General features: G+C 49.6%; 1 protein-coding gene across 2 annotated transcripts in view; it reads left to right on the top strand.

Annotated features, from left to right (window-relative positions):
- Positions 1-24,065, top strand: part of LOC122391324 (LIM/homeobox protein Lhx3-like) — a 76,039-nt gene extending 51,974 nt beyond the window's left edge. The window contains exons 1-8 of one of the 2 annotated variants that reach the window (XM_043385121.1): positions 4,087-4,264; positions 5,520-5,694; positions 6,036-6,247; positions 6,567-6,735; positions 16,946-17,100; positions 21,308-21,409; positions 21,707-21,832; positions 22,197-24,065. In XM_043385121.1, the coding sequence (XP_043241056.1) occupies positions 4,132-4,264; positions 5,520-5,694; positions 6,036-6,247; positions 6,567-6,735; positions 16,946-17,100; positions 21,308-21,409; positions 21,707-21,832; positions 22,197-22,336 (1,212 nt within the window). In that variant the 5' untranslated portion in view covers positions 4,087-4,131 and the 3' untranslated portion in view covers positions 22,337-24,065. Of the gene's footprint in view, positions 1-4,086; positions 4,265-5,519; positions 5,695-6,035; positions 6,248-6,566; positions 6,736-16,945; positions 17,101-21,307; positions 21,410-21,706; positions 21,833-22,196 lie in introns of those variants that run through there. The other variant, XM_043385122.1, reaches the window with a different exon arrangement.
- The last annotated feature ends 468 nt before the right edge of the window (positions 24,066-24,533 follow it).

The raw sequence follows: 24,533 nt of genomic DNA, 5'->3' as shown, positions 1-24,533 counted from the left end.
GAAGTCGACGGACCAAGTGACGCGTCGAGAGGGCGAGACGGTGCAGGAGACTGTTTGACTGTTTTGTAGGATTTTTTGTTTTGCTGTTTTTGTCGGATAAATATTAGATACTGTGCACACTTAATTTGATTTAAGTGGAGCATTGTATTCGGCACAAGTGTTACCTGTTGTTTATGCAAGTGGAGCCAATTCCTAACGTCCTTCTTATCCTATAGCATTCTAACACTGCCTTGCTGCACGTTACCCGAAACGGATTTACAGCTGATAGGCTGGCAACTTACTCTGGGACTCGACAGTGAACAATGTTTGCTTCTTCACGGCCAAATCCATTATCCAATAGTATGTGGCTGCAGTGGAACAGTCGGGACCACCGAGGCTAACTACGAGTAAGTCAGTCAGTACCTGAGGAGCACGAGTCCTTCGGTCCGTCGAGCAATCAGCGCCCGAGCCGTGTCCCACCACCAATACCCTCGCGGTAATCGCCACAAAGCCCAGTAACATCCGGCAATATATTTCATTTACCGGACAATAGGCATTACATCAGCGGCTTAATTTTTAAAGCGGCATGAAAAATTCAGAGCTGGATCGGTCGTTTCGCCCGTGGTTGCGTTAAATTGCAGGCGATTGTCACGCAGAGCAGGGGTGTCGGTTAGAGAGGGGAGGGAAGGGGAGGGGACGGGGGCAGTTTCTCGCGCACGTCGACAGGTGGTGCATGCGCTAATGAATGAAAAGTAAACAGACCCATGGGTTTACGTGTTGACACGGATTGTGTCCCTCAGAGTCGTATTATACTCCAATCAGCGAGTGCCTCTGATTGTCAGCACCAATACACGGCCGCTGCAAGACAGCGTGAGTGCTGAGCAGCATGCAGCGCTCGCCGAACACCGTGCAATTTTCGGGAGTGATTACACCGGAAGTAAGGGTGCACACCACACAAGTAATAGCGCATAATGAGCGTGGTTTCAGGAAATACTCGGATTGATTCTGCTTTTGGGCACATTTAATCTTACCCCGATATTGTTTTGAATTAATGACGTTTCTACATGCAAATGGCATAAATACTCATGAAAAAAAACGTGTGACGTATAATTCAGGAAGAGTCCAAATTTTGACATATTAGGTAGATCTATAAGTTCACACCAATCTCTGTTTGTGCTTATTAAACCAATTTTTACATTTACCCACGCATTTTACCCATAACTGAAGCAACACCTCGTTCCAAATGACCTCAGTGTAGTAAAGTTAAGTGCTCACGGTCATTGCTTTGCATGGTATTATAGCTAAACGTCCAATTCACAAATAACTATCATCTGATCATGATCATCGAAAGAGCTACACGTTATCCCGAATGACGAGGCAGACAGAAAATCAATGCGAATGCCACCATGCTGTTTCTGAGCCCATTTGAAGTATGACTTGCATTCTCAGTCATGACATCGCAAAATCGTTCCAATGTAGGGGGAAATTCGTAATGGGAAGGTATTAAATAAAGCAAACAGATAAAGTCGCGTATTGTTGCTGAATGAGCCAATTTTACCATTACGTAGAAGTCATACTCGAAAACAAATTGAGTGTATTCATGATTTGTGATGCGAAAATTACTAGGCTGGAGGGCTTATTTTGATTTAAAGTTCCATATATCGTAAGTGAAATCCCTCGTTAATAAATGTCAATATCAATATGAGCAAGGGAGTGCCAATTGCATTTTGCCTACTGCTTAGTTTACTTTTGCTTTAAAAATGTAATAGCCTGGTGTTTTATGTGTTTTAACCTTCGCCCCAGTGGGGGGGGGGGGCATATGTTACCACCCTGTCGCGTTTTTTTGCGTGTGAATAAAAAACCGCGGCGCGTAGCGCCGCGCCGCTTGGGGTAGCTTTTGGTACATCAATTTTGGACAATGTGTGAAATTTTTGACCCCAGGTCATGTCAGGTCAGGTCACCAGGTCAAGTTAACTGACCAAGCCTAAAAAAAGTTTGCAATCATGTCCAGCCTGCAGTGTTTGCCAGAAAGGTTTCAAACTTGGTGGATTGCATGCTGTTATGAGCGCCTACAATTTGTATATCTCAGATTTTTCATATCCGTGACCTAAGGTCAGGTCAGTGGCGTGACCTTTCCATTACAAGTCAATGGAGAAAAATGAAAATGCCTCTAGATCCGTGTGTACGCATCGGAACAGTCCAAATATTTCAGAATCACAATAATTTAGTCCACTCGTGATGACCAAGGTGTCATTTTTGGTGATAGCCTCTAGACAGGTCATCCGAGGTCACTTGAGGCTACAAACAGTTTTTTGCCAATAACTCGCGATTGGAAAGAGATAGAACGCTGGGGATGATCTCATTGTGTTTGTCTTGTTGAGACGCATCGACTGATATGCAACATGACCTTTTCCGGTAAGGTCATGACCTTGACCTGAGGTCAAATTTTCAAGTTGACCTTTCAAGGTCAAATTATAGTTCATTCGACGCGTCTCGGCGAGGGGAACACGATTCTGGCCATAGAAATGTCGTGGCTTTTTGTAGTCGTAAGTTATTGTCGAAAAACACTTTTCGTAAAAACAGCTATTTTTGGAGTTTTTGCCCTCTGGAGGCTAAACCGTTGACCTGAGGTCAATATTGATAGTGACCTTTTCAAAATAAGAGTTCAAAAGCTATCGTTTGCTCTTACATGCGTTTTTCTAGCTACCATAGTTCCTGAGATAGCGGCATGTTTTCTGAAAAATATAATGACAATTGGCAAATTTTGACTTTTGATGACCTCTGGTGACCCCAATATTGCTCTATGGTGAAAAATGACTGAAATACTTTCAAACGTACGCATTGAGAGCTATTGAATGCTTTTTACCGCGTCTTTCTAGCCCTCTTAGTTTTTGAGTTAGAGGTGGGTGGTAACATATGCCCCCCCTCACTAGGGCGAAGTTTGCTGAGACCGCCACTGGGGCGCGGGTTAATCCTGTGTTTTAGCAATGTATAACCTGACGTGAGACCAGAATAGCCACAGCGAGGTTTCTACAATAAACTTAACTCAATTCAGGTATTCGAATGGAGACAAACTCGAATTGAATCGGGTTTTCAAATAGCTTTTATTTTTAGTTTTATGAGCTTTCAAAATGGAGCAAGTAGGTACCTATATGGCGAATGACGATGCTGAACTATATGTCGAATTTATTTCAACATAAGATAATATAAGTTGACATATATTGAGTAAATTTGTCTTAAATTTATCACCGGCATTTTCCTAGCTTATCATACACGAAGTATTGCACGGTATCTACTAATCGCACCACAATCAACTGAATTAGCATGTTCCGAGCACCACAACAATTGGCATGTTCCAAACACTACAACAGACCAGCGTGGCTGTTTGTCACAACAACGTCACAAATTATTTACACCTACTTTGAGCTTGTGTTTATTGATGTGCTGGCAATAAAACCATGAACGGTAATTACGATATTTGAGCATACGACTTGGATTGGCCCTGATCATTCAGCATGGTTTCTCTATTCCTCATCATGCGGGCCATATTCATGGTTTTCTCATTGCTTCTTCGTATTCGCTTTTGAAATACCCACTTATGCGAATATCCACTCATATTGACTCCACAAAGCTCTTTGGTTACAACCATAACAATATGACATCCGAGTAGCGACGACTCACGAAGGTTCATCGGGCGCTTCTGAAGTTGTATTTGTTCTTCACCGTCATCACCGCGTCACCGAGCGGCGTCAGCACGCGGCGTCTGACCGCCAACTTCTGGTGACTTCTGAAGTTGTATTGTGGTTATTTCACGCTTTAGTTCAGTCTCAGCTGCAGCTCGCAGCTGTGGGAGCGCCGAGCTGTCGACCTTTCCCACAGCTCCGGCCACGAGCACAAACAGGTGACGGCAGCATGGCACGCGCGCGGTCGACGACTATCATCAGCGCTCATTGTCCGCCTCCTCCCCATTAAATCTCGCCCTTAGCGACCAGCTGGTGCTCCATTGAATGAGCGCGGGCCGGGCCGGACCGGCGGACGGGGGCCACGACCGGCGGACGGGGGCAGAGGGGACGGCATAGAGGGGAGCCCCAGTGACGCTCGGCGCCGGCTGGCGGTCAGACGCCGCCGCTGACGCCGCTCGGTGACGCGGTGATGACGGTGATGACGGGTGGTGCCGGGGCGCTGGTGATGTCTCCTCTCAAAGGCTGCTCGCCGCCGACCGCAGGAGGCGGAACCCCGCCGCCTTTTGATCTGTTTCACTCCAGTTTACCCGAGAAACTGAAAGGTAAGGGCCGGTGTGTGGCCGGGTGGCTCGCCACGCTGTCCTGAGAGGGTTAAACGGGCGTATAGGAAAAGGAAAGACTGTTAATGGCTGTAAGAAGCCTGGAATTACTGCATTTTCTCTGATCTACGGTGAAGTGAGTGCTTGCCAGTTGCTACCAGCTATTTGACATCCGAAGCTCATGCCAGTTGCCACAACATCCTGCGCAAGTTGTCTTATTCGAAGTTCTTATCTGAAGTGGCTGTGATTGAGTTTCAAACCACATTCTTTGTCGCAGAGGGACTAATTTTCTATGTTTATGCAGGGTAATTATAGCTATAGTAACCAAATATCTACGTCAATAATAAATGATCATCGAATGATCATGGTTTCCAATGTGTATCAGCGTGGGAAGTGAAATACTATTGAAAAACTTGCCGTCGGCACAAGTGTATCAGGCAGTGACAAACAAGCATCGCGGAATAAATATGCCGTGTTTCAAATGAAAATGAATGCCGTGATTATTGATGAGCATAATTTAGAAGCATCCACGATTGAACGGTGCATATAAGACAACCTCGAACTTCGTTGTTAATGCGATGTTGAAGCTGAGCTAATTATAGGCCCAGGCCAGCACAAAACAAATAGATTGAGCACTGCAGCATTATACCCAGAGACGTCCCCCATCCAATGAATACAATGTGGCATTTCCAACGATTCCATGCTATCTAATTATTTCTATGAGAAAAAAAAACACTTTTAACCCTATTAGTGGCAGGCTCCTGGTTGAATGGCCTCCTTACAATGAAATACCAAAAGATAAAATAATGAAATAATTATTGATGATTTCATTATTTCATCTTTTGGTATTTCATTGTAAGGAGGCCATTTAAAAGTGTTTTTTCTCATAGAACTTATACCTATGCCTTACATACAGCAAGTGCTTCAACAAGTAAACTATCTAATTATTCATTGAATGATTGGAAGTACATATACCTACTTTCACGCCTGCTACCTCCAAAGATGTCCAATGTCCACGCAATATCCAATGTTAAAGTATACCAAGGGACTTTTATTATTTTGGCGGGAAAGATCAGATGTCAAATATCGATGTTTTCAGGCAAAACCGTTTGTCATCTCCACCCCTATAGCATCCAGCCCCCCATAGCGTGTTTTGAATATGTACTTACGAGAGTGGCTATGTCGTACAATACGAGTATCACACCTCCCTTACAACGTGCCAACTTATAAGTCACTAACGTCTCTGTTTCTGTTCCAGCGACCATCCCCAAATGTGGCGGCTGCGAGAAGCCCATTGTGGACCGGTTCATTCTGAAGGTGCTGGACCGCTGCTGGCACAGCTCCTGCCTCATCTGTGCCGACTGCGGCGCCAAGCTCGCCGACAAGTGCTTCGTCCGATCGGGACAGGTGTTCTGCAAGGAAGATTTCTTTCGGTGAGACACGCATGAGTTCATCAACTCAATTTCAAGGAAATGCCCATCGTTTCTTTTCCCATGCCTCTTTCAGTTTGTCTTAATTTAGGTGCTTTCACAGATCACACATTTACCGCTGTATAGGTACCAATGTGTAATGTCCTATGCTTCAAACGATCTATGGCTAGAATTCGGGTGAAATAGGTAAATAGGTGTCCCTCACGTCACATTCACAACATTCAGCAATCAGCATTACAACATGCCATGCTGCCTCAATCCTTTTATGTTCCTGATTTTTGTTAATTTTCTTGTTTATTCAGCATCAGCTAAACACCCCCTTTTGTGCCCACTATGCTCCCCAGACGGTACGGGGCCAAGTGTTCCGGGTGCGACGCCGGCATCCCTCCCGACCAAGTGGTGAGACGCGCCCAGGACAACGTCTACCACCTCAGCTGCTTCGTCTGTGTGCTCTGCAACGGCCAGCTGAACACAGGAGACGAGTTTTACCTCACCGAGGACGGCAAGCTGGTCTGCAAGGACGACTACCAGCAGGCCAAGCAGCGCGGTGATGCCGGTAGGTCAGCGAGGCCAGGGCGGGACGCTGCGAGCGCTGGGTGGGTGGAGGTGATTGGTTGGTAAAGGTCAAAGAAGATCGCCTCAAGTCGCAAACAGTGGTGTGATTACCGCTGAACTTTTAAGGGTTGGTTGTTTGTCGTATCTTACTTGACCTTCTCGACCGTTCAGAGTTGTGTCCTTTTGCGTCTGGCTTTCCCTTTGCCCTCTAGCCACCCAAAATATCTCAGTAAATGTCAACTCTCCGTGACATTTAGCGACCTGAACATCTCTCTAATAGCCAGTTCACCTTCCTAACATTCACCTCTCGTTCTGCTCAGAGGGCGACTCAACCAACAAGCGGCCACGGACGACGATTACGGCCAAACAGCTGGAGACGCTGAAGGTGGCCTACAACAACAGTAGCAAGCCGGCACGGCACGTTCGGGAACAGCTGAGCCAGGAGACCGGACTGGACATGCGCGTCGTGCAGGTCTGGTTCCAGAACAGGTCAGTTCCAAAGGGAGAGAGGGAGAGAGAGAGAGAGAGAGAGAGAGAGAGAGAGAGAGAGAGAGAGAGAGAGAGAGAGAGAGAGAGAGAGAGAGAGAGAGAGAGAGAGAGAGAGAGAGGGAGAGAGGGTGAATGAGCCGAATTACTCTCGTGAGGTGATTTGTCATGGATAGTTTTCTCGACGTTGCATGCATTATTACGGAGCGAGCGAAGCGAGCGGAGTCTTACGTAGAATAACGGAAATTTCTTACGGAGCGAGCGAAGCGAGCGGAGTCTTTCCTTAGATTAACGGAAATTTCTGAGTATGAGCGGCCGGCCGGCCGTGGGGACGCTCTTCAAAAGCTAATATCTTAGGAACGGGACATCCGATTGACAAGCGGTCTTCTTTACTGAATGTCACTTGGACGTAAAAGTTCTGTGGTGTGATGGCCACCATGCGTTCTTGCCAACCACCGCACGTGGCGCGTGGTAAAGTTGGACATTTTTTAAGAACCCCCAAAATTGCAACATCAATAACGGCACAACGGTTGGGCCGATTGAATTGAAACTCGGTACACAGTTAGGTCTCCATCAGGTAATTCATCTGCATGTGTTAAGGTTGGGGTGCTGCTGCACGTGCGCACGTGCAGGGGTCGTTTCCAGATCTCGAGAACGGCTGGACCGATGGCGCTCAAATTTGGTACACGGTTAGGGACCAGTTAGTAGAGTGCCGTGCACAAGTCAGTTGGGACCCATTTTGCACGTGCGCATGTGCAGGGTGCCGCTTCCAGATCTCGAGAACGGCTGGGCCGATTGTGCTCAAATTTGGCACATCGCTAGAGACCGGTTAGTAGGGTGCCGTGCACAAGTCAGTTGGAGGTACCCCTCGAAATTTCGCACGTGCAAGGCCCACCCTCTCGCTCGCTCCGTTAGTCGCCCCAAAAGGCGTTATACTGGTGAGTATGAGCGGCCGGCCGGCCGTGCGGACGCTTTTGCGAGGCTTATATCTCAGCAACCACTTGACCGATTTACATGCGGTAATTTTTGTAGGGTAGCTTCATTCCTTCTACCAAGTATTGGACTATTCCCGATGCATGTGGGTGACCCCTTATGCACGTGCCACGTGCAAAACGAAGAGGTGTCACTTTTCTAATTGTTGCAATATCTCGGTAACTACTTGGCCGATTGCGCTGAAAGTTGGCATGTAGGTAGGCACCCACTAGGCACTGCATATCCATGTGCCAGAGTTGGGGTGCTGCTGCACGTGCGCACGTGCAGGGGTCGATTCCAGATCTCGAGAGCGGCTGGACCGATTGCGCTCAAATTTGGTACGCGGTTAGGGACCGGTTAGTAGGGTGCCGTGCAAAAGTCAGTTGGGACTCATGTTGCACGTGCGCACGTGCAGGACGCCGCTTCCAGATCTCGATAACGGCTGAGCCGATTGTGCTCAAATTTGGCACATCGCTAGAGACCGATTAGTAGGGCGCAGTGCACAAGTCAGTTGGAGGTACCCCCTCGAAATTTCGCACGTGCATGTAAGGCCCACCCTCTCGCTCGCTCCGTTAGTCGCCCCAAAAGGCGTTATACCTACTGGTTATTTTCGTTACACATTTTGTTTACCAATCATCTGTCTATTTTGTCCACTTCTCACAAATTTATTTGTGTTTCCGATCACATCACCTTTACTAAAACACAAAAAGCAACAAACGATTCGGCTGAATTCTGAGCCCGCTCTCCTAGTCTCCCCTTCACCAGACTCCCCGGGGCTCAGACTCCGCCCTAATCAGTGGATGGTCGATCGCGCCAGGCCCGTTCGCCGCAGCGCAGCACTTTCATCTGCCGCCGCGCGTGTTTTGCGGCTTCCCGCCTTTCATCTGCGCTCGGCCGATACCGTTTCCATGGCAACGCCAGCTTCCTCCCGGCAGCCTCCTCTGCGCTGGACCAAATGTGCCGAGCTTCCGGCCAGATTTAGATTGCACGGCTTCGGAGCTCATAGGGCTTACAATGCTTCTGGGGGCAGTTGTATCATGCTATATGATTGTATCCAAAGTCATCGCATTACTTGATTAAATGTACTCCTGCTGTTGTGTTCCATAAGTGTAAGGCTACTGAAATTGCTGAACACTAGCATAGCAAAGCTTTTGATACAGGCCACCATATTCCACTGAACTCACAGTAGGTATCCTTTCAACACTCAGAAAACACTTTGAGAACATTTTTGAATAAGGGCTCATATGAGTGCCAAAACAGGGCTCAAATCTGTATGATTTTAAAATCGGTATCAGTTAGGCGCCGTTTTCGGGCATAAAGTACATTAGCCCCGAAAGCGGCTTCAGTTCGTCTTCCTTTTCGGGCTCAGTTCGTCTTCCTTTTCGGGCTCAATTCGAGCTGCGTTTTAGGGCTCCATACGACATTCCGCCATTCCGTCTTTTGCTGTTTTCAGTGCCATGTGTTGGTGTACCTACCGCCGTGATTTCAAAATGAATGGTAAGTTATTAGTCATCAGTTATCGCTATCTTTTAGAAAAAATCAAGATGTTGATGATCATGCCATTTTAATCCCTTATCAATTATAATTGTGGTGGCATTTGTTCAGAAAAGGTCTGATCTACAATTGTGGCGCCGTTGATACGAATACGCACGGGTTTGATTATTCGTTTTTCTTGTATTTGCGCCACATGAAAGCATCATATCTGGATTCAGGATGTCAAATAGTGTAAGAATGTGCAAAATTTTTGTCTGGTTCTTCGTGATGATGTGATTGAAGCAATGCTTTCAAGGGTAGGTAAGGATTTTGTTACTTGTTCGTAATTGGTTATCTTGATGCTCAACTAAAATTAATCCTAACCTTGCCTACTAACCTATTAAGTTAAACTTAGTACCAATACCTACCAACCTACAACCTATTTGGATCTTTCATATACTTATAACATGCTGCTGCTTCTGCTAACATGCTGCGGAATGCTGGTTGACATGATGGAATGCTGGTATCACAGCAGGGGTGTCGATTTTTCAAAATGGTTGGGGGTGCTCAACCCCTGCACCGGGTGAAAGATTGCAGCTTTGCCATGAGGCACAACCGTGCAAGGCATGGTTGGGTATCCCCATAAGGTACTGATAATCACGGGATTTCCCCCCCCCCCCATCAGGTTCAGGGGCCCATCGGGTTATTCGGGCCTGAGGGGCCCTGCGGCGCCAATTGGCCGCTGAGGGTCCACGTTGGCTATATTTAGACTCAGAAGGGCCCCACAGGGCTCGTAAGAACACCTCATGGGCCCACAAGTACCAACATTAAGATCTCCATAAGGGCCCCAAGCCAGCCTCTGAGGGCCACTTGCCGGCCTCTGGGGGTCTTAACCGGCCTATAGGGGGCCAGCTCTAGGAGCTGCACACCCGCCTATAATGGCCCCACACCCATTTCTCTGAGGGCCCATATAACGGCGACTGTAAGGGCCCTCACCGGCGCCCCTCTGAGCGCCACACCGGCGTCCCTGAGGGCCCCACACCCCTAACTCTGAGGCCCTACACCAATGCCTTTAAAACCCTACATGGGCGGTTCTGAGGGCCATTGTCAGTTACCAGCGACCCTGACGGCTGACACAGGTGACTCGGAGGGTCCCAGCGGCGTCTGAGCGCACCATGCCAGTCTCTTAGAACCCCACAAGGCTCCTGAAGGCACCGGTGACCTCTTGATATCTTTTTGTCGGCCTATGAAGGGTCCGTTCCGTAACAGCAGTTCTGAGGGCCCCACGCGCGCCTGTGATGGCCCTAAACCAGTGTCTCTGAGAGCCCCCACAACGGCGCCTGTGAGGGCCGTCACCGGCGACTGCGAAGCCCCCACACCGGCGCCTCCAGTCCGAGGGCCCCACATTGCCATATCTGAGGGCCCCACACTAGTGCCTCTTAAGGCCCTATATCGGCGGCTCTGAGGGCCCAGCATCGTAGCTTCTGAAGGCCCCACTAGTGCGCATGTGACGGCCACCCTGCCACCGGTGACATTTGAAGGCCCCACACCGGCGACTCTGAGGGCCCCATCGGCGTCTGAGTCCGTTCCGGTCTCTAAAGACGACCCCACAGGATTTCTGAAGGTACCACCGGCCTCTGATGGCCCTTTGCCGGCCCCTGAGGGCCCGTCGCCGGTCTCTGGAGCCCCCTGCCGGCTTGTAAAGGGTACGCACCAGCAGCTCTAAGAGTCCGACACCCGTGTACGACGGACCCACACAAGTGTCTTTGCAATTTAACGTCTTTTTTCGCCCTTCTTCTTAAAACTAACTTTTCTTTTCTTTACATCTTTATTTCATGCCTTGTAAATTGCGTAATTGTTTTATTTTTTTTGTAGTGAAAGACTGCAGAACAATTATTTTATCAGTGTCAGCGTGTCAGTGTCATATCTCGACATCACGCGTGCTACCGAGGGCGGTCAGCTCGAGTTGCCTCGGGCGAGGACTGAGTTCGCAAAGCGCAGCTTTTTATACGGTGGTGCTAAGGCGTGGAACGCTGTCACGCAGAACGCGGTGACAGCACCGTGATTAGGTATATCTAGATGATATGTTTTAGTCCGTTCCAGTTTATGTACCTGAGTATATTGCCTGTCTTTTGTGAATGCGCTATGTAGATGTATTTGCTTTTATTTTATCGTGCTGTAATGACGTAGACCCATAAAATCCATGCTATGGAGGTGTCTTAATAAACTATCTGTATCTGTATCTGTATCTGTATTTTCCTCAAGCAGAGTTAGTGGGAGTTATTGAGGGACAAAATCATTGGGGGTGCCCGGAAAACCATTGGGGGTGCTCATTTGAGCATTGGGGGTGCTGCAGCACCCCCAAAGGTATACAAATCGACACCCATGTATCACAGTGGTCCATGTTTCAGAATTTTAGGTGACTAACCACACATGATGGGGAAAATATTTTCATCCTAAAAATATGACAAGTGGCTTTATTTCATCTTTGCTAAAAAAAAAAATATATCAAAAGTTTGATTCAACAGCCAGCTGCCAGGTTACGCATGACTTGACAGTTGATGCATCTACTCTACATCATTTCATTTCAGATCCTGTGAAGGTTCTGACAAAATCTGAGGTAAAAAATGGCATTATGCAGTTTTGCGGAAAGACTAAATCTATCTCATTTTGTCTTCAGATTTTTTTTTGTTGGGACACCCAATTGAAATCCAATTTTAGAACACTGTGACACCATGCCTGTGTGCCAAGTAAGAGGAAGGGTCTACAAGTATACATCAAGATAACCAATTATGGACAAGTTGAGACTTGAGTCATCAGCTCTTATTTGTGGTTACAATACCTTCAACTGCATGATTTTGCACAACTTCCATACAGGCATCCAGACTGGAAAAGGTTCAAGTCCATACTTATTCTGGTGCTTGAATATGGCAGTTCAAAGATGGAAGGCATATGATGCTACAAAATGAAAAAAAGTAATTCAACTTACAAAAAAAAGGTATTCATATCTATCCTAAACTAAACTAACCTAAACTTACCTAACCTAATTCAACCCAACCCAACCACCCCAACCAGCCCAGCCCAGCCCAACCCAGCCCAGCCCAGCCTAGCCCAGCCCAGCCCAGCCCAGCCCAGCCCAGCCCAGCCCAGCCCAGCCCAGCCCAACCCAACCCAAAACCTACAGTCTAAAACCTAGAGCTAAAACCTGCAGCCCAAACTGGAAAACATCCATATGGTACGCCGGACGCCCGTGAAGCCGTCATGCGCCGAAGTTCGGCGCAAGCTATTTTGCAATTTGCGCTGAAATTTCTGCATTATTTGCGCCGAAGGTTAGTGCCCTTTTGCGTCAAAATTAAGCCACTTATACAAAAAGCACGCTTACATCTGCTGGCCAAGGTTTTATAAACCAGACAGAACGCTCTGGGCCTTAACCCTCGCCCGCACATGCCATTTTCCCATCCTAGAACGCACATGGGGGGGGAGTGGTTGCCACCCCCCCGCGCCATTTCGTTCCTGTTGCAGATAGAGCTTAGCAGTAAAGAGCAAAAAGATTCTTTGGGAAGAGACGAATCCAATGATACCCAGTTTTACCTTCTCAGGTCAGTCATTGACCTTCCAGGTCAGGTCAAACTAAAAAATGTTGCTGTTTTGGGTCACCGTTGGATATCAAGTGCGCTGCTTATCAAATACCGATGACGATGCTGTTTTCTGGTGCCAAGCCAGCTAGAACCTCTTTGTCACACTATCCGACCAGAATTTTGCTGCTGAGGTCATTTCAGGTCAAGTTAGGTCAAGGTCAGTTATATGTGTTTGTATGTCTGTGTGTGTCTGTGTGTATACTGGTGTGTGCACCGATTGTTTTTGGGTCCATATCACATGAAATCATGATCTGAGAAGCTTTTACCAAAAATGGAGTAAAAAAACTTCACAAAAAGTAAATTCGGCTTGCCTAAAATGCAATTATCTTAGATGACCTAGGTTGACCTTGACCCTGACCTTGACCCCTGTACATCGTCGAACAACATGTTCCATGATAGGTGGGAGGTAAGACTGGCAAAAAAGGCCGAAATCAGGGTGTCAAAAGCTCACAAGGCCCATGGCAAACGCAAGATGTTGAGAATTGGCCATTTGGGTCATGACATGACCTGAAAACAAGGTCATATCTCCGAAACCAAAAAACATAGAAACTTGAAATTTTAAGTGGACATCAAGAAAGGATAGACGAGCAGCTATACGAAAAATCAGCCTTCTAGCTCTAAAAATGTTGAGTGCAGAGCAGAAAGACTGCCTGGGGGGGTGGCAACCACCCCCCCATGTGCGGGCGAGGGTTAACCACTCCTGACTCCCATGTTTGAGCGTCCAAATTAGTTGATGTTTCCATGGAAGCTGAATACCACAATACGTGTAGCGCACTGTAGCATCGTGCCGTGAAATAAGGCTCGGGACGGAAGTTCCGGGGTCACAAAAATTGGTGTGGTGGTGTTGTCGCGGCTGGCGGGCGCCGGAAAGGGGTTTAAGTTTACGACAACACTCTTGTTTCAGGAGAGGTGTCAGCGATTCGAGACTACTTGGGCATGCGGGCAGCGGGGTCGGCGTGGCTGCCTGCGGCTGCGGCCACACATCTTGGCGTCCTGGAGGCGGAGATGCTGATTGCTGATGGTGGCATGAGTCATCACTGGCTGCCCGATTTCCATGCTCCAAGACTCGCCGTGAGGGCAGAGGCGGGCGTCGTGCCGATGGAGAGATGAGGAGGGATGCGCTGGCATCGCGCCTACTGGCGAAGGCGCTCTCCCTCCCGTCGGAGGACCCGCCGCGTCGTGGCGGAAGCCCCCCCCCCCCAACCGTGACTGAAGTCAGTGACCGGCTGGAGAGAGCGCGGGGGAGCGGTGTGGGACCACTGGAGTGGCGTTGCCCGCCGAGGCGCGCTTATCCACGAGACTGCCCCCGTAGACGCCAACAGACGGCGTCTAGGTCCACCTGGACCGGCTGTCGATCGGGGCGTCCGCAACAGCGAGGAGGAGTGATGCGGAGGCGTGCCTGGGAGCGCTCCCCCAGCGTGCGACGTGGGCCTGGGTCGACGGGTCTGCGACCGGGGGAGTAATAGGAAGGCTGCGCTGGGGTCCTCACCGAGCACCCAGACAGTACAACATTGGTACTGTGGGAGGCGGCGGGGAGGATTTGCTCCAGTTACCGATCTGAGATGGTGGCGCTCAAGACGGCAAAGCAACATCTCCTGGAGCACCCGTCCTTCGAGGAAGACCCCATAATCATTTGCTCCGACTCGCAGGCGTCGCTGGCGACGCCACGAGGTGGACAAGTGGCCCAGACACCCCCCCCCCTTATCCCCTAGGTGCCGCCATCTGGGAGTATATGATGGCCCTAGTGGCTGTAGGGGGCCGAAGAATCCACCATAGAAGGAGGGCGGCGATAGCCCGATTAAGCTGGGCGTCCAGTGGAGCCTCGGCTCTATCATGGGCATTGGGCAAGGACTCTGCGAGCACCCCCGTCTCCTCCATCTTCGACGGCACTCCAGTCAGAAAGCTGTCCCCACCCGAGTTTCCCAGCAGCATGGGCCACATGAAACCGAACAGCGCCGAGCCGCTCGACGCTGAGGACCAGGCGAGAGGAACAGTGAAAAGGTGAAACGCTCGAAACGGCGCGCGCCGCCGGCCGAGGGCGCCGAGCCGGCCCAGGCCGGCTGCGGGTCAAACAGAAGCCGTCTCCGCGGCGGCCGCCCAGTGACAGCGACTCGGACTGACGTCGAGGCACCGCTGCCGCCTCTGCCGACCAACCCGCCGCCCAGCAAGGGCAGTTTGAAGGCGGCTGCGCCGGTGAAGGTGGCGCGGCCTGGCAGGGGCCGCGGCCGGCCCACTCCCAGCTACCCGTCCCGCGAGGTGCTCAGTACCACCGACTCGTCCGATTCTGAGGCAGCGCCGTCGGCGGGCCGCCGCCAGCAGTGAGGACGACCGGCTGGCGGCGTTCGCGCGGGACTTGTCCGACTCCTGGTACTCGGACTTGCCGCCCAAACTGGACGCCGGCGGCGTGAGCACCAGCAACGCCAATAAAAAGTCCACCTTCATCCGGCTCTTCTCGCACCGTGTCAAAAGGACTACGCCGCGCGGCCGGCCGGCCAACTCGAATGAGCGCAGCGAAGGGCACACGTCCCCGACGGCGGCACTGGCGCCTCCCGCCGCGCCGCTGCCGGCGTTGCTGGCAACGCCGATCCAGGCCCATCGATTTCTACTGTTTTGTTGCCTACGTGCCGCTGCCGCCGCTCAGCCAGCACAATGGCGTGCCGGTGTTGCGCTGTCGGATCGAAAAGCGGCTCGTGCAGCGGACGGACGGGTGCGGCCCGCGCGATGAGCCGCCGCCGCACACCGAGCTGCGCCGCGCGGACGTGAAGGTGGAGCTGGCAGCGGCCTGCTCAGTCCCCTCAACGGCGTCGACCGGCTCTCCGGCGATTTGCGGTCAGAAACGCCGCCGCTTCTGGGACCCTGCACCCTGGGACCAAGGTGTCAGAGCGCGGCGCTGCCCGTGAGACGTTAAGTTAGCACAGGCAATGTCGTCTGCACTCCTTGCAGTTCATGTTGAATACACAACCATGTTGCGAAGTAATATGCGCCGGGTTTTTCAGTTCATAGAACTTTTTCCCTGGCTATTACACCCCACAACCGAACACTGACACCTTGCACAAGTATGACTGTGTGTATGAATGTTAATAAATACATGAACCAATGTTGTGTTTTCGGTTCCAGTACCTTCTTTGGGCACCTCGGCAACAAGTAAGTAATTCGTTAGCTTTGCCACACCTAAGATAGGCTCCCACGTTGTTATTTGCTCCCGGGTTAACATAAACCGGTTTAACGTAACTTTTGCATCCCGGCCAAAATTGCCGGGTTAACTGTCCCACCGCTCGAGACTGGCGCTAGGCTGGCCGAGCAAAAAAAAAAGTTTGTCAGCGGCTTCGTCTTATTCGCAGCTGCTGGACACGGGGGAGGGGGAAGGAGGGGCTGCATCGGACGAAAAGCGATGAGGTGAGCCCTAATATTGGCTTCACCACACAATTTGAGCCCTCAAACTGGATTCAGGTGAGCTCGAAAATGGGGATCGGGCTGAAAACTGGTTTCATAGTGAGACTAGTTTTAAAGCTTGACACCGATAATGGGTACTGACTGAGCTCTGTTTCTGCGATCAATGATATACCGATTAAAGGGATCGGGTTGAGCCCTCAAACTGGATTCAGGTGAGCCCGAAAATGGGGATCGGGCTGAAAACTGGTTTCATAGTGAGACTAGTTTTAAAGCTTGACACCGATAATGGGTACTGACTGAGCTCTGTTTCTGCGATCAATGATACCGATTTAAGGGATCGTATGATCCCATGTGGCGTTGCTCAGAAAGTATTCTCGAAATGTGCTGTCTGTTTTGAATATGGTACATTAGCCCGAAAACTGGTCTCTGAGACCGAAAATGGGGACACTGTTTTCTCAGTGAATATAATCTAATAAGGGAACATGCCGATTTAAATTCGCAAACAATCTTCTACTTTTACTAGCATATACTATCAACATATTTTCTTACATTGATGTACATTTTATAACCCTCTTTATGTACATCGAAACTCAGCATGCATGCGCTAAAAAAAGTTGAAAAACGGACAAAATATTTTTCTTGTTACAAGCAAATTGGAATGATAAGAATCATAAGCACACCTTGAGCGTCTTTTAGCACAGTTGACATATGATGACATTTCATTTGCCCTCTTGCAGGCGAGCCAAGGAGAAGCGGCTGAAGAAGGACGCTGGCCGTTCCCGCTGGGGTCAGTACTTCCGAAACATGAAGCCCGGAGAGAAGCGGCGGGGAGGCGGCAGCGGAGAGAAGACCTCCGAGTCCGACGACGATACCGTTTATAACAACAACGACGGTAAGTGGTGACGCGAGTCTTGTATCAAATGTCTCAAAGAATGCATTCTTTTATCGTTTTAGAGTGTAGGTAAGTTGTGCATTGTGAAGCATAATTCTAGTTTATCGTCGAAGATTGCGCTACGCATCATCGTTCAGCTGTTTAATTCAGCCACTAAAATTCATGTAATTTCTGTTGCTAATGTGGTGAGTGAGCATTGTCCAACACCAAAGGTCACGTGGGAAGGGAGCACACCACCCACCTGCCCGGGGCTCAGGAGTCAGGATGTTGACCAGGCTAGCTGCCTGCACTGGACGCCCGTGGACGGCCGTGATAATAATTTAGCCAGCTAATTAATATCCTACATATGCCCTCTCCCCTCATAGGTGTAGCATATAATTTCTTCATTTTCTTGCGTTTGTTTAAAAACAACTAACATCATAACAAACCTTCTAATCTCTTAAGAAAATTGAAAACCACACAGTAACGTTTTTTTTCAGTATAAGGGGAAATATTCCGGATATTGCACCAAGATAATAAACATATTAAACAGTATGCTATTGTTTCGTGTTTAATGTTAAATGTTTACGGTTATCGTCATATCTCTATTTATCCATTGCATCACTGCATATCTGATGACAAACTGCATCGGCGAGCCCTTCTAAATCTCTCCCTCTCCCTAACCCGGGCACTTTTCGTCGCGCCGGCAGCCCCTCGACACGGACTAATCGGCGGCAGTTTTCTGGTCTCCGGCGGGGCCGGCGCTCCCCACCGGCCCGGAGCCGCCTCCAGCGACCATTTTTCCAGCAGCTTTCCTCTCTATCCCGCGGGATTGGGAAAACTATTAACAAATTGACTGCAACGCCGAATGGGTGGAGCCGGGGAGCGGGACGACACAGAGCCGATGCATCATAAATTCGGGGCTCTGCCTCGGCTGCCCGCGGGGAGGGGGAGGGGGCTGGGGGGGGGGGGGGAGCGGTGCGATCAATGACAGACCCCTGAGGCGCGGCTCAGCGGCTCGGCGGGCGGCTTGGCAGCTCGGTGGCAGCGCTCTGCGTTCAGCGTTCATTGGCTGATGGGTGACCGGAGACGGGTGGCTGCCGTCGCGCCGTTTCTTCCGCACCATTGCCACGGCAGGTTCAGAGCAGGGGTCGACACCAACAGCAGATGGTGCCAGATGGGGAGAGCTGGCCAAATAGGCGACACGACCCCTAGGATGGCATTTAACCAGAAATGCTTAGCTTGCAGGGAGAGGAGAACCGGGTCACGGTATTTCGTGGTAGTCATCACATAAATTCACAAGCATGTAACTGAAATAACTGGAACGCTTTAAAACATATATGTATGTAAATGTTTAACTCAGGCAAGGATTGGCTAAAGCGCAAAAGGAAATGTTAACGCATTCAATACGCAGCTGTCGAGAGTGGCTGTAGTATCGCGACTTGCCAACAGATGGCAGCGGTATCACGCGCCGTAAAATAGACTGTGCCGCACGACACGCCAGCCTGCAGCTTTCTAACGGAGGGGCAGCTGGGGCCTGGGGGCAGCAAATGCGCAACTACGACTATGCGATTAGACTTAATGAGGGATTAACAGAGGAGTTACATCAAATTGGCCACAGTGTCAAAACTCACAACATACCAAAAGTGCCAACTATGCCAAAAGTCTCCCTTTCAGCTCGTGTCCGCTTGAACATGTCTTTGATATGCAATGTTAATTCGTTTGTGTCAGTGACATCTTATCTTGAGTCTGATGGTCTGTCCACTGTCCACTGGCAACATAGATAAGGAGCTGTTGGAAGGTGACCAAAATATATAGCATTGCACATAAATAGTTAGGTAAGTGCACTGCACAGCTTTAGTTCGCTGCATCAGTTCGGCTCGAACTGCTCGTTCGCATGATAGACATTCCATAGATCCAGGATTAACTCATTAAAAAATACGTACAATAGCAAGTACCGCATAACATGATAACATTAGTCATTAACGGAATGTCTTTTATAGCCAAAATTCACATCAAATGCTCGTGTTAAAAGGTCGTTTGTAAAAGGTACAGAGATGCGAACTGTAGGCTGTAGATCTAATACACGAAACAAGTATGATCGATGCAGTTGGAAAGAAATGCAGCACAATAAGCCGCCATACCATTCCATTCCATTCCCCGTCTGTGATTATCCTGTGGCTCTTTGGCCTTTACAAATGGCAGCGTTCAACGTTCAACCAATTCTCTGCCATTTGGCCTGTCACTCCCACAACGCATGGTGCCATTAGGTGCTTCATACCGCTTTGTGCAAAGCGCTGCGTCGCAACTAGCTATTACACTGCGCGGCTAAAGCGGCGCGTTTAGGGCAAATGATACGCCGATGACTGGGCTCGCGTCGCAAGCGGCTGACTCACGGGTTGTAACGGGTCTCCAGGGAGCTGCAGCTTTTAGGGACACGTGGACCGCCGGCCCGGCAATGGATCTATTCGGCCAACCCTTCACCCGGCGGGCCGATAAAGCGACGTGTTGGGTTTGAGCGATGTCCGAGGGCAAATTGAACTGTTGTGTTAGGGACACCCGAAAGGAGTGAGTGGTGCACCGTTCCGGCGAATGGTGGGGTGTAACTTACAGGTCAGGACGCTGTTGGTCGTGCGAATGCAATAATAATATGCATGCCCGAGGGCATCACGTTGCCGTCTTACCGTCTGTTTTCAAGGTTCAGTAGCGTCCAAAGAATCACTGAAAGCATCAAAGCGTGTTAGCAATAATCAGCGTCGCAACATTTTCACAAACATTCACAACGGAAAGTATCTTGCATTATCTTTTCTAGCCCCTCGAACTTCCACTTGATCACTGATATTCTGCACTGAAAAAAATCGGGGAACCCCATTTCTTACAATCTGACACCACATACTCCAAAATACTCCTAAATTAGGCTCCGTTTTCATGATTTTAGGATGTCATGGGTGTTGTGACACCCGACACGGGAGCCCCATTACCTTTTGACGCCGCAAAAATGTACATGACCCCCTTGGGAGAGGTTCGGCTAGCGAACTCCCCAAAAATTGCAGGCCCAAAAAATTGGAGTGTCGCTGAGACACCCCCGTTGAAACCCCTCTGGGGTGTCATTATCCTGGAGTGACACCCCGTGTTTTCAGCTTCAAATCCTACCGATAGATGGCGCAAACTAAAGTTGGTAAAATCGGGACCTGTTTTTCACGAATGGCTGGTGCATGTTTGGAGCTAAGGCAAAAGCGTGCATAGCGTAGAGTGGCCAACTATATCATGATGATATCTAGACTGATTACCGTGTCATACGTTGGTCGTGCACACTACAGGGCGCCGCAAGGCCGCGAACGGAAAGAGTAACTCCTCACCCGGTTATAAATATAGTCTGAGATTCTCGTTCCGAAGGACATTTAATCTTCGCCGGGAGTTTTTCGGAAGTATAGGGGAGTGAAACTTCTCTGAGAGATTCCCTCTGAAGGCGCGCGGTTCCCCGCGTGGGGGTCAGGAACAATATGGGGAGTTATATCAGAAAAATAGGGGAGTTGCGCTGCTATATTTTACACCCTAATTTGGGAGTTTGACACCCTGTCGGGTGCTTAGGGACCAAAAAGGGGTGCTCGGCTGATATTTGAGGGGTGTCACCTGCAGTCTAACGGAACCCCATGTGGGCCGGCGCTGACCCCCCTTTAGCGGCTGCGACTCCCCACTATGCGTCGAAACCCTCCTGGGGTGTACGCCAAACACCCCATTTATAATAGCTCAGCGACTCCCCTCAAAACACCCCACTCGGGTGTTATTTTTGACATGACCGTCAATACCCCGTACAGGGTGTCATTTTTTCTTTCAGTGTGAAAAACCGAACTTTCTGACAGCCCAACCAGGCGTGCGGGCTGTTTTCCAACATCTCGCAATCTTTTTTTTTCTAGATGAACTGCCCTCCGTCCTTTCCCAGATGGACTGACATCCCCTTCATCCCCAGATGGGCTGACGCTGGCCTATCCCTCCGTTCCTTCTCCAGATGTTCTGACGCTATAGAATAACACTCTGTCCCTTCCCCAGATGAACTGACGCTCGACTACCCCCACACGCCGGGCTGACTGTTCCTTTCCCAAAAGAGTTGACGCTATAGCCCTCCGTTCCTTCCCCAGATGAACTGACGCTGTACTACCCCCACACGCCGAGCTGACTGTCCCTTTCCCAGAAGAGTTGACGCTATAGCCCTCCGTCCCTTCCCCAGATGAGCTGACGCTCGACTACCCCCACACGCCGAGCTCGTGTGACATGGAGCCCGGACAGGTGGTCAGTCCGCACGTGCAGCATCCACACCACTTCATGCACGGTAAGAGAGCTGAAAATCGTGAAAATTTTTGGTTAAACGTTGTGAAGATGGTCATTGTTAATTTTGTTAGTCTTGCAGGGGAGAAGTTAATTCAATTTGTGCTTCGAGGCTCAGCGGTGGTTTTTATTTGTACAAATAAAACTAAGACACATTAAAATAGATAAAAAAGGAAACTAGCTTTATGTATATTTAGCGTCGCAACCATGAGTACCAGGATGCCTTTCATCTCGTCATCTCTGATGCCGTCGTTGTGTCGGCCGCGGCGCACCTAACGGTGACCTTTGACCTCTCCGCCAGGCCCGGGCACCCCTCCGTACGTGCCCGGTACGGGGTCACCGGGGGCAGGTCACCGGCTGGCCATGCCCCCTGCCGTGTTCCCACCATTCGGGGACGGCTCGGCTCTACAGTTCCCGCCGCATCTCGGTACGTTTGAGGAAAGGGGAAGTTTTTTTCAAGTGTTCATAAAAACTAAGTGAAAGTTTTTTATCTGTGACCGCAATGAGTAGATAAGTTTTTATTCATTTTTGCTATGAGATATGAGCTAGTTATCCCATTACTATTCGTTTTGATTGGTTATTTCAATAATCAGCATTCAAAGGCAGTGTAACTTATGGCCATATCACAAATTCTAATTTGTTTTAACTTCTAGCTAAATTCACGCTAGAGCTCTGAAAATTCCGTGGCACTTGACAAAGCTGCCATGCTCATCAACCGAAGCTGTCTATAGTGTCCACGACTACCCCTCACTAGTCGGCCCTGCCATTCTGACGTCTCCCCTGTCCCGCAGGCCGGCCGGGCCCGCTGCCTCCTCACATGGCCGGAGAGATCAGCAGCGCCTCTAGCACCGCCGGCTACCCCGAGTTTCCACCCAGTCCCGAGTCGTGGCTGGGGGAGGTGGAGCCGGCGCCGCAGCCGCATCCCTACTGACGGCCCGCGCCCTACCGGCCGTGACAGTGACAGACCGTGACGGGCCGTGTGACAGACCGTGACGGGCCGTGAGGAGACAGCCAATTCCTGGTCCTGAGAGACTAGTGAGCGTGACACTCACCTGGCTGCATCTATTACTTGAAACTTGGTTGTGCTGGGCTGCTTTAAGTTTGTGAGGCATTTTAGTAGCACAATTTCTTATTTCCCGTGATATTGAAAGCCATTAGATGTCCCTCACTTAGTACTTCTTTCTTACCTGCCAATGTTCTTTGTCTTATCTTCTAAAACTTAAGCTTGTGTCGCAGCGAAGCCAGTCTCCAGGCTGGCAGCCACGTCTCATCAACATCCATCTTTAGTTCTCTAACGAGAGCTACATAACCATGGGAAACCAGTGCAATCTTCGACATTTGTCCAACTGAGAGACAAAGCCCTTGCCTCCGTACAAGGCCCGCAAACAAGGGAAACACTCAGCCGGCGGGCGCGGCGCTACGGGCTGCTTCGCAGCAACACCTCCGTTTCATATCGGGCCCTGTGGCGCCCCCTGCACAGACCTCTCCCTGCGCTTGGAGGCATGACTGCTAGCGTCACCTATAAACTTGTGCGCCACGTGATAGCGACGCCTAGCGGTGACCGGAGGAACTATGATGTCGGTCAGACTTGACACAGACATTGCACAGTAGCGACAAGCGTTGCGTGGACATTTCGTGTGTATATTATTGTGTTTATTGTATTGAAGTCGGTGAATGGAGCGCCACAGTGTATGTGTTTGATGGGGCAGATATTGAGAGAGGAAATCAGCGTCCAGTGTTTAGCCGGTCTCACAGGAAAAGTGCATTCCCTAGGCAATTAGGCACCTTCGCGCAGGCAGGCGCTAAGTGCCAGCCTTAAAGTCTCGGAGCATGAGATACACTCGCGGAGTCGAGCTTGAGATTTATGTGTCGTGCATACCGACAGCTTTTCAACTGAGTTGAATAATCTCGACCTTTAATAAAGGACGCATAATCATAATTATGTACCCGAATTTAAACACGCATACAAGAACTGTCTAGTCAATTCTAATCATGCGCACATTATTTATCATTGGTGTCATGTATGTTGTTATATTTTATATGAGACATAGCCGATAATGCGTGGTAACAATGTCGAAATGTTGTACTTTTCATGATTTTCAACAGGAAGCTTGTGAACTTTGTGAATAAAGAAGTGTGCAGCTATCACTCAAACCATTATGTAGAAAATGAGCCATCGCAGCTTTGACGTTTCATAGGTGAATTTCTGCAACTTTTACCATCTCTATATAAACCTAAGTTACACATCCATAAAATACTCGTTTAAAGTGTGCGAATCTCTAAACTCCAACAATTCTACCGCATGCACCCATCTATAGAATGACGTGTGCATGACCACATGTACTGTTAGCACTTAATGCTGTTTTCATATCACATACCATGACTCTGTGTCTGTGTGTGTGCGTGGTCATCAGATGAGTCGTCGCCTTTTGTGTTACCACCTACCACAGCAGTCAGCAAGGCGGCAAATGGCGTCTTCTGGGGTTCAAACTTCAAAAGAAGGCCCGCAGAGGACCGAGACATGCCGTCTTCTGAGTGTATGCCGTATATTGATTGATGGAATGGAGTCGATATGCCTGTCGTGAGTATGTGTCATGTGTGCATCGTCTGTGGGTGACTAGGCTGTACGAACAGCTGATCTGCCGACAATACAGTGGAATGTGTGAGCGGAGTGTATCAGCGGGCGAGACGACGGATTCATCAGGAAATGAGACGTCAACGGGCATTTCTAATGGGAACATTGCCCAATCAGAGTTAACCCTCGCATGTGTGCGGCGTTTGCCAGCTTCTAATGTGTAGGGGGGGGGGGGGGGTCGGTTGGACCCCCCTTGCCGTTTGGCCCCTGATTGAGCTAGAGCTTCGCGGAATAAACGAGCGTGTTGCCCGTGACGAGAGGAAGCCGATGATACCCAATTTTAAGGTCCTAGGTCATTAGTTGACCTTCCAGGTCAGGTCAATGACCCAAAGTCGGGAAAATCGGGACCTGTTAGAAAGTTGTAAATTGTGGCTGCTAAGGGGTTTTCCGGGGTGCTGATCACGAATATCGTGTTAGTTTTGATCACAGGTGATGTCTTTAAGCATTTAGACCAGGTCGGGTCAGGTCAGGTCAGGTCAACCGGTAGAGGTCA

Source organism: Amphibalanus amphitrite, unplaced genomic scaffold (genome assembly GCF_019059575.1).
Source record: "Amphibalanus amphitrite isolate SeventyFive unplaced genomic scaffold, NRLGWU_Aamphi_draft 000432F_arrow, whole genome shotgun sequence".
Classification (NCBI taxonomy): domain Eukaryota; kingdom Metazoa; phylum Arthropoda; class Thecostraca; order Balanomorpha; family Balanidae; genus Amphibalanus; species Amphibalanus amphitrite.
This window is presented reverse-complemented; position numbering and strand designations above follow the sequence as displayed.